The sequence below is a fragment of the Scylla paramamosain genome, chromosome 44, assembly GCF_035594125.1.
Source record: "Scylla paramamosain isolate STU-SP2022 chromosome 44, ASM3559412v1, whole genome shotgun sequence".
Lineage (NCBI taxonomy): Eukaryota > Metazoa > Arthropoda > Malacostraca > Decapoda > Portunidae > Scylla > Scylla paramamosain.
The window spans coordinates 4,784,676-4,795,014 of record NC_087194.1 but is presented as its reverse complement, the minus strand read 5'-3'; the positions used below and the strand labels follow the sequence as shown (position 1 = coordinate 4,795,014).

The 10,339-nt window shown below is 40.4% G+C and overlaps 1 protein-coding gene across 1 annotated transcript in view; it reads right to left on the bottom strand.

Annotated features, from left to right (window-relative positions):
* The window catches only part of LOC135094187 (DNA ligase 4-like), a 20,226-nt gene extending 13,335 nt beyond the window's left edge, over positions 1-6,891 (bottom strand). Inside the window, exons 1-5 of the mRNA XM_063994041.1 lie at positions 6,732-6,891; positions 4,057-4,314; positions 2,920-3,077; positions 2,613-2,770; positions 1,262-1,437 (exon numbers count right to left, since the gene is read on the bottom strand). Coding sequence (XP_063850111.1) covers positions 1,262-1,437; positions 2,613-2,770; positions 2,920-3,077; positions 4,057-4,221 — 657 coding nt within the window. The 5' untranslated portion in view covers positions 4,222-4,314; positions 6,732-6,891. The remainder of the gene's footprint in view (positions 1-1,261; positions 1,438-2,612; positions 2,771-2,919; positions 3,078-4,056; positions 4,315-6,731) is intronic.
* Positions 6,892-10,339: the final 3,448 nt, after the last annotated feature.

Sequence of the window (10,339 nt, the reverse complement as noted above, 5' to 3'; positions counted from 1 at the left end):
ACAGTCAAAAGCAATGGTCAAAAACTAAAGGATAAGTGTCTTGAAACCTTCCTCTTGGAGTTCAAGTCACAGGAAGGTGGAAATACAAAAGCAGGCAGGAAGTTCCAGAGTTTATCAGAGAAAGGGATGAATGATTGAGAACACTGGTTAACTCTTGCATTAGAGAGGTGGACAGAATAGGGGTGAGAGAAAGAAGAAAGTCTTGTGCAGCAAGGCTGCAGGAGGAGGGGAGGCATACAGTTTGCAAGATCAGAAGAGCAGCTGGCATGAAAATAGCAGTAGAAGATAGCAAGAGATGCAACATTGTGTCAATGAAAAAGAGGCTGAAGACAGTCAGATAGAGGAGAGGAGTTGATGAGACATAAAGCTTTTGATTCCACCCTGTCTAAAAGAGTGGTATGAGTGGAATCCCCCCCCCCCACATAAGTGAAGCATACTCCATACATGGACGGATAAGGCTCTTGTACAGAGTTAGCAGCTGGGGGGTGAGAAAAACAGGCAGAGATAACTCACCTAACTCCTTAGAAGCTGTTTTAGCTAGAGATGAGATGTGAAGTTTCCAGTTTAGAGTATAAGTGAAGGACAGACTGAGGATGTTCAGTGTAGAAGAGGGGGACAGTTGAGTGTCCTTGAAGAAGAGGGGATAGTTATCTGGAAGGTTGTGTTGAGTTGATAGATGGAGGAGTTGAGTTTTTGAGGCATTGAACAATCCTAAGTTTGCTGTGCCCCAATCAGAAATTTTAGAGAGATCAGAAATCAGGCATTCTGTGGCTTCCCTGCATTACAATCATGGAAATTACAATGGTTTCTATATCCCCACCAACAAGTCCACCTCCCCCTCAACCCCTTCCCTCTGCCTCCTGACACACCTTCCTTAAACTGTGATAAAGAAAGCAATAATAAAAGCAATACATTACAATAATAATAAAAAACACACTAGAGTAATAATAACATTTCTGAGCTGCAATAACAACACAAACACACTTCTCTGAGCTCCAATAAAACAAAAACATACTTCTCTGAACTCTAGTAACAACAGAAACACTTCTCTGAGCTGCAATAATACAAAAACACACTTTTCTAAGCTGTAATAACAATAAAGACACACTTCTCTGAGCTTCAATAACAACACAAATACACAAAGCTTCATTAACAATAAAAAACACACTTTTCTGACCTGTAATAACAAGACAAACACACCAACACAACCTAACCACTGTACAAAGAACCCAACACCACCAAACACCACCAAACAACACACCTTCTCTAAACTATTGGTGACGTCGTAGTAATCCTTGGCGTCAGGGTGCCAGGCTGCAAAGATGGCCGTCTGCCCCAGCCCAAGTCTCATATCCTTTAGAAGAACACGCAGCAGCCACTTCTGTTCTTTAGCCGACATTCCGTTCAGCATCACCAACAAGGAGCGCTCCACTGCCTCTGTGTGTGGAGGAGAGGTGTGCAGAGGTTGTGGTATACCTCCTAGGGGCTGTCTATCTGTGTGTTCCATGCCTCTATCATTTGTGTGTGTGTTGGGGAGTTTGAGAGAGGCTGTGTTGCACCTCCTAGGGGCTGTCTGTGTGTGTTCCTTGCCTCTGCCACCTGAGTGTGTGTTGGTGAGGTGTTGGGAGGCTGTGGTATACCTCCTAGGGGCTGTCTGTCTGTGTGTTCCTTACCTGTATCATCTGTGTATGTGTTGGTGAGGTGGAGAAAGGCTGTGTTGTACCTCCTAGGGACTGTCTGTGTGTGTTCCTTGTCTCTATCATCTGTGTGTGTATTGGTGAGGTGTTAGGATGCTGTGGTTTACCTCCTAAGGACTGTCTGTGTGTGTGTTCCTTGCCTCTGTCATCTGTGTGTGTGTTGGTGAGGTGGGGAGAGGCTGTGCTGTACCTCCTAAGGGCTATGTGTATGTGTGTTCCTTGCCTCTACTACCTCTTCTTCTAGTATATGAATGTTTTAGTAGTATAAAACACAGAGAGCCTGAGATACATTTCCTAAGGCCTGTCTCTGTGTATTCTTTGCCTGTGCAGCCTCTGTGTGACGGGTGAGGTACAGAGAGGCTGTGACACTCCTGCACCCTGTCTGTGTCTCTGTTCCCTGCCTATCTGTATACCCACCTGGCTGTCTTTACTTAGTCTTGTTGTGTTTACTTTGTCTTCCATGAAATATTATTATTTTATTTACTGAAGTTGGACCAAAATGAGATTGCAGTTTTTTGTATTATTTATGCTTTTTGTCAATAAACTACTACTACTAGTACTACTACTACTACTACTGTGTGTGTGTGTGTGTGTGTGTGTGTGTGTGTGTGTGTGTGTGTGTGTGTGTGTGTGTGTGTGTGTGTGTGTGTGTGTGTGTGTGTGTGTATATATATATATATATATATATATATATATATATATATATATATATATATATATATATATATATATATATATAATTCCCTGCCATTCTTTCATTGTGAGTGTATGTATGTCTGTATCTATCTATTCCCCTCATATTCTTCCATTATTCATGTATGAGAGTCTGTGTCAACCTAATTCCCTCCCATTCTTAAATTGCATCTATACGTGTGCTTGTATTTATCTATTCCCCTCCCACTCTTCCCTCCTCACCATGGTTCTTTGCAGCATGGTTCTCAGCAATGGAGGTAAGCTGCTGGTCCACCTCTAGCAGAGTCAGCTTCCCCCCACTGAGGCACCTGCTTCTCAACACATAGTAGGCAATCTCGGCAAAGTCCCCCGTCTCACCCCCAGCCAACGCCTTGGGTTTCCTGTTGGGAGGTATTGGGGTGTGTTAAGTTTGTGTTGAGGTTGTTGGTGTTATTGTTATTATTCCTCATGTCAAGTGTGCATTAGTGAAAGGAAGACTGGATGAATAGATACAGATATGGAGTCATCACACACATACACACATACACACCGGAAATTAATAAGCTTCTGTGCATCATTCCCATCTTTCTTCAGGCCAAGAATACGTATGTACAAATCAGCCAGCCTGCGTTCCTTCACCCCATAGGCGCCTCTTGTCCTGTCCAGCCCCGGCAGCAGGACTCGCATCACTGGGAAGAAAGTGTCTGGCTGTGAAGGGAGAAAAGATACCTGAGTGAGGGGAGGGAGTGTTGCTGTAAGGGGAAAGAAATGGGATACTAATGAAGGGAAAGAAATGTTGATTTGATTTGTTGAGAGAGGAAAGAGCTGGTGCAGAGGAAAAAAGTTTTATGTACAGGGAATAAAGTCTACTGATGAGAGGGTGGAGAAAATAAAGTGCCAATATAAAGAGGGAAAAAAGTGTACTGATATAGAGAATAATAATAATACTATATAACACATAAATAATAAACAAAAATAAACATGGTAAAAATGGGACATTACAAACTTAACTACACACACACACACACACACACACACACACACACACACACACACACACACACACACACACACACACACACACACACACACACATACTGGAAGAAAGGAGAGAAAGAAGAAATTTGCTAACCATCTACAAACCAGTAAATAAAATGTAAGAAGTAGATAGTGACAAACTGTTCCTAAGGTAGACAAGCAATCAGGAAAGCAGAAAGGGACGCCCACACAAGCCAAGGAAGGGAAGACATCTAAATAACACAAAGAAGCATTAGACACAAAGACACACTGAGATTTGGAAAGAACTGAAAGAGGAGACAATTTTGTCAATAAGTGCACAAACTGAAGGAAAAATCAAACACAAAGACACGCTGAGATTTGGAATGAACTGAAAGAGGCGGCAGTTTTGGCAACAAGTGCACACAAACTGTAGGAAAAATTAGACACAAAAACACACTGAGGTTTGGAATGGACTAAAAGAGGAGACAATTTTAGCAAGAAGTGCACAAACTGAAGAAAAAATTAGACACAAAGACACACTGAGATTTGGAATGAACTGAAAGAGGAGGTAGTTTTGGCAACAAACAAACTGAAGGAAGAATTAGACATGTATAGATGGAAATAGAACCACACCAATGAAGCTAAGTCCCTGGAAATTACAACTAGGTAAACACACACACACACTCACACAGTCAGGCTGATGCTGCAGCTTCTTGTGATGAAGTTCCCGGAAGTGAGTGATAAATTTCAGTAACATTTCCTTCTTCTTTGGCCGCTTCTCCCCTTGTACCTTCTCCAGCATGCGACACACCTGCTCCCAGGGGATGATCGAGGCCAGAGGGGGCATGGACATCCTGAAGGGGCTGTGGGGGGCTGATGCTGCTACTGCTACAACTACTATGACTGCCACTCACTCACAGCACAAAGGTTTGAATGCTCTTCCAGTCTGAAAATGAGTCAATTAATTGGTTTTTGAAGGGTTAGGAAAGTACTAAGAGCTGTTAAATGCCAATTACTGCTACTGCTTCTGCTGTGCCAGGGGACAAAAAATAAAGAAAATAAAATCAAAACAGAAGACAACATCATTCAATAAAGATCATGTATCTAGTCAGAATAACTTAAAGGAACAACGTCCTAAATTAATGTTTTCTGGGATTCATAAATAAAACTGTATATATTTTCAAGATCAGTAAGAATTTAGGATAAGGATATTAAATGAAACTGTAATCTACAAATTGACAAATTATATGTATGTGAGACAAGAAAAAACTTGGTGTGGATAAATACCAACTGACGACAATCCTATGGGAAAGGCTGGAAAACCATTCTCAGTGTTTCTTATACCAGTCCGATAAAAAATCCCTTTCACAAGATGCTAGATTAAATGAAAACTTGTCGGAAATGATAGCTCTGTGTAGTTATGGAGAAGTTCTGAAAATATCTGAGATCTAAATTTGTTAATAGACAGTGTAAGGGTCTGGCAGTAAGTGAGACTGTTAGCTAAGATGTTCAAGAACAACCTGAGAGCAGAGAAGGGTTCTAGACTTTTATGGATATTGAAAAAAAATTTATTACATTCAGGCAGAAGGAACTAGTTGTAATGTGAGCCAGCCATATATAACGGTTGGTGGAAGACTGCAGACTCAGACGCTAAACAGACTGCATGTTGACAGGTACGTGACTCTTGTCCCAGAAATTTTACATTGTTTACAAAACTTGTCTATGTAGGAATAACCATTTGTGCTTATTATAAAATAATTACTTGTGTGAGATGCTAGACAGACTGCTTGTCAACAGAGAGAAAAAAATGTAAATTCCCTGGCCAGTTATCTACGTAGTTTTTAGGGAAAATAACTTCAGGATGTAAATTAAAGATTTTCAGATTAGAGAGGTAAATTCTTTTGGAATTATGTATTAGTCAACACCAGTAATACACATGTTTTATTGTAACAACTTACACTGACTTAGGATGCTAAATACCAAAAATTAATTTAACCCTGCATTATGATAACTTCTGCCACATTCAAAGTAGCTTTTTGTAAATTATTCACTTAAAACTTATCTCATGAACTGATTAGGGACATTGTCACTTTCCCTAGTATAGGGGTTCCACAACTCCAAGGTAACAGAATAATCTACTTAATAAATCATTGTGCATTCAGAGAAAAATAACATGAAGCCTTTGTTTTTATATAGCTACTTACTTCAAATAAAATTAATCTTTTTGTCATGGGATTTTCCAGTGCCTTACAGAACCCTGGCTAATTAGTAAGAATAATTAAGTATATTAGTCATAACCCATGACTGGTGGCAGCTACCTTAAAGCTGAACACATAAACAAAGTTGAAACAATCAAACAAATGATAATAAATCAAAACTAAAAAGAACTTCACTATCAAAAGAACTCTAAACCTTAAAAATAATCAATCTCACAACTGTTCCCCCCCTCACAGGTTCACCACTCACAATGGAAAGTTATGAACATTCTCCCAGTCAGAAGATGAAAGTGAGGTAGTATACATTTAATAATGTTTGTATTCACCTACTGCTGCTGGTGATGTGACTGCCACTCACTCATGAAAAGTTTTAAACACTCCCCCAGTCTGAAAATATGTGAGTTAGTGGCGTTTGAAGATTAGGAAGGTGGTATATATTTAATAATGCTTGTATTCACTACTGGAAAGTTATGAACACTCAGTCTGAAATGAGTGAGTTAAGTATGTAGTTTTCAAAGGTTGGAAAAGTAGTAGTATCTATTTACTATTCCTGCTATAACCACTGCACCACCCACCTCAACTGTCACCACTACAAGTCACCACCTGTCACCTAACCATCTCACCTGTCACCACCACAAGTCACCATTCGTCATCTCACGCCTGCTGTCACCAACACAAATCACCAACTGCCACCTCACGCCTGCTGTCACTACCTAGCACCTCGAGCCTACTGTCACCACCACAAGTCACCATTCGTCACCTCAAGCCTTCTGTCACCACCGTCACCTCACGCCTGCTGTCACCACCACAAGTCAGCATTCGTCACCTCAAGCCTGTTGTCACCACGTCACAACATTGCACCACATTAAGCCAGACTTGTACTCACAACGACCTGCTCTTTACTTATTCATTGTGATCTCTTCATCATCACTATGCACTGCAGTGTGTTGCTGGGGTGAGGCTGTTATGATAATGTCTTGTTCTTAAATACACGAAGAGGAACGTGTTTTAATATCATAGTTATCTATAAACTACTGCTACTACTATTTGCGAGCTGCTAAATGTCACCACTCAATTACATTGTCATACAAGTAGGTACAGGAATTTCCATGACTTCATAGTACTAAAAGTCAACTTTTTGTAGTACTTGTTGGGGGTTTGGCGGGTATTGCAGCCCTTGTGAAGTAGTTGGTGTAGCTGTTCAAACAGTGAACACACATCAACAGTCCCGCGGGGTGAGACGCGCCGCCCCCGCGCCGCGCACAATGTAAACACTGCTATCTGCCGCCCAGTGACGGTCTCTAGAACAGCAAGGAATCTACCAACGATATATTTCATTATTACATAAATCTTATATCTTCCTTGTAGTAAAGCAAGGATCCCTATACGTTCCTTGCTGTATGTAGAGGAAATTTTAAGATGAAATTACGAAAAAAAAAATCAGTATATATAGGTAAAAATTCAGCACACTCGTAGAACTAATATTTTTGACCTACCATGCCACAAATTAGTGCCACTTTTTCACTTGCCATGTCACAACCCATCAACTCAGCCAGGATATATTTGTATACTGAAACGAACCCCCAGTCCTCCAGCAACTCCTTCAGTCAGCAGGCGAGGGACGTCACACCTTCACGGGATGCGAGGAGGGTGTCGGCTGCGGCCAACCCCTAACTGCGGCCCTGACTCACTCTGTCAGTCTACCCTGGTGGCTGCCTGATTCTCTTTTCATCCTTACTGTAAAGTTACTCGAATAATATTGAAATAACATTAAAGTTTCTGTATGAGGTTTATGTTATGTTTAGGTTAATCCATCAGTAACACTGCTGATTCCCCCATTGCCTTGGTCACGATTTTTTAGACATGTTGTACCCAGAAATAGTTTGTCTCGAAATAAGTATGCTAAAGCTATTTCCAGTGTCCCAAGTAACTCTGTTATTTTTACTAAAAATCTCGCCGATAATTCCAGATAAAAGGACTGCATCTCCCTCAGATCCCTCAGATCAAGGTTACTTACTGTGCGCCACGTGAGCCTCGTCACAACACCGCGGTCTTTGCCTCGTGCTCCCCTCTCTGCTTGGTGTCTGCTCCTTGGTTCATTCTTACCAGTAAAACTACTTATATGTTTAGAAAGAAAATCTCACCGATAATTTCAGACAGGAGGAATGCATTGCACTGAGATGTAATTAAGGTTGTTGTATGCCATGACGAAAGCTTCCTCTCCACACCGCTCTCCGGCATTGTCTGGCTAGCCATTGGAAACTTGGTGATAATATCGAGATTGACTTTAGTTGAGCACAATGATGAATTGCACATGATATATATATATATATATATATATATATATATATATATATATATATATATATATATATATATATATATATATATATATATATATATATATATATATATATATATATATATATATATATATATATATATATATATATATTTATTTATTTATTTATTTATTTATTTATTTATTATGCAGAACTATATACTTACGAGGCTAGGCATCCTGGTGAGGCCTGGGATGGAGGCTACCTTCGTTTATTATAATGTAAACCTCGTGTTTCTTACTTTTACACGATTCAAAACGTTCTTTCAAGCGCTAGTATACCTTGGTGGACAAATGAAAATCGTCCCGCAAGTTTTGTGGGAAGAAGTTATCTTAATTAGAAAGTTAGTTGATAATTAAAACGAGCTACTGGACTGGTAAGTAGTTCTTTAATGAGGCTAACAAGCCCCGCTGTATTCTGTAATATTAGGTTTTGTATCACAAAAGCTAGTATTAGCATCACATTCACGGAATGTAAAATAATCTAAGGAAAATATACCTGCTCTATGGCGGAGTAAAGAATATGGCTACGGGCGTGGTGTACGTGACGGAGAACCAGAGGGGGCATGGAGGGAGGCAGAAGGCAGGAAGGCAGGAAGGGAGGGGGGATGAGTGGCGTGAGGATAACAAGTAGTTCGCCGGCCGATTGTTCCATGTCCGTGTCCGAAACTATGACAAGGAAAGGAATTGAGACCGATATATCATTTATTTCCTACCATTCTCATCTTTTTCTTAGCGCAGAGATGCAATGTCAGTGCTCTCAAACTTACCTTGATCTTATGGCGTGGTGCAGATATGAGGGCGTGAGGTGGGAGTGTGTGAGCCAAAGGAGCAGCAACACATTTGAAGAAAGCCCGAGGCAAAGTTGCCTCAGCCACAGTATCACTCGGCCTACTTGTATCACAGCGGCTTGCGAGAGCGGTGCCTCGTGCGTGTGTGCGTGGCGTCGCGGTTAGTGAAGTGATAAATGTGCGTTAATTTATCGTTCCTCTCCTGCGTTTTCTTCGCGGCAGGTGTGGTAAGTACTGCCTGCGATTAAGTGGACGTTCTTATCTGTGTTAGGCCTCATTATCGCTGTAATAAAGTACTCGTTAAATCTTGACCTAAGGCACGTGACTTGCATCCTATGAATAAGTAGACTGATACTTGCTGGCTTTATTAATAATGAAGTACTAGCTGAGCGTTGATTGTAACTACACGTTACTAATTGTCTCTCTTCTTTCTGCAGGTGAGTACCCGTATCACAGGTCTCATCGTGGGACAGACAGCGCTGGAGCACCCCTTCGAGGAAAGTAAAGTGAAGATACTGTTTCCTAGGTGTTAGGGCGATAGGCTGAGCGGATAATCTTCATTGCTTTTCAGGAACAAACTTTTCTATTTTTTTTTTTCAGGTGCATGCTAATGAATTATCTAGTCTTTCCCAGAATAGTAACGCTCTTGCTAGTGCACTGTGGCGGCGACCAGATGGAGCCTCATGCCGGTGAAGGAAGACGGTGCTGGTGCTGGTGGCTGGAGCGCTGCTTTCATATAGTAAGTGAATGGTGGTTTTATTCATGATTATACGGTGTTGCTCTTCCCGTACTGTACTGGGTTGCTCATCACATTTTTTTTTTTTTTTCCAGGGTTGCGTGGGAGATGCATCCACTCGACTGTGCTGGTGGGTGTCCTGAAGAAATGATCGCAAAGACGCTAGATCGAAATTAGTTTCGCACAAGTGTAACAAATATTCGGATGCAAGTCGAGAAATCTCACAGCGTTCTAAGAGTGGGAAAGGTGACGAAGTGGTTCTGTCTTGCCTCGCAGGTAAAACGTGTCATTTTTTTTAAGGTGAAGCAGGTAAGACTTTATTTATTTATTTTATTTTTTATTTTATTTTTTATTTATTTATTTTTTATTTTTTTTTTTTTTTTTGCAAGTGAAAATAATGACTTTTCTTGAGGGCCAAACTAATCTTTCCTAATCTCTCTTGCAGGTCAAACTAATTTATTTCTCTTGAAGGTCAAACTAATTTATTTATCTTGCAGGTCAAACTAATTTATTTCTCTTGCAGGTCAAACTAATTTATTTCTCTTGCAGGTCAAACTAATTTATTTCTCTTGCAGGTCAAACTAATTTATTTCTCTTGCAGGTCAAACTAATTTATTTCTCTTGCAGGTCAAACTAATTTATTTCTCTTGCAGGTCAAACTAATTTATTTCTCTTGCAGGTCAAACTAATTTATTTATCACACTCTCTTGCAGGTCAAACTAACACCTCTCTCTCTCTCTCTTGCAGATCAAACTAATCTTTCTCTTGCAGGTCAAACTAATCTATCTCTCTTGCAGGTCAAACTAATCTCTCTTTATCTCTCTCTCTCTCTCTCTCTCTCTCTCTCTTGCAGGTCAAACTAATCTATCTATTGCAAGTCAAATTAA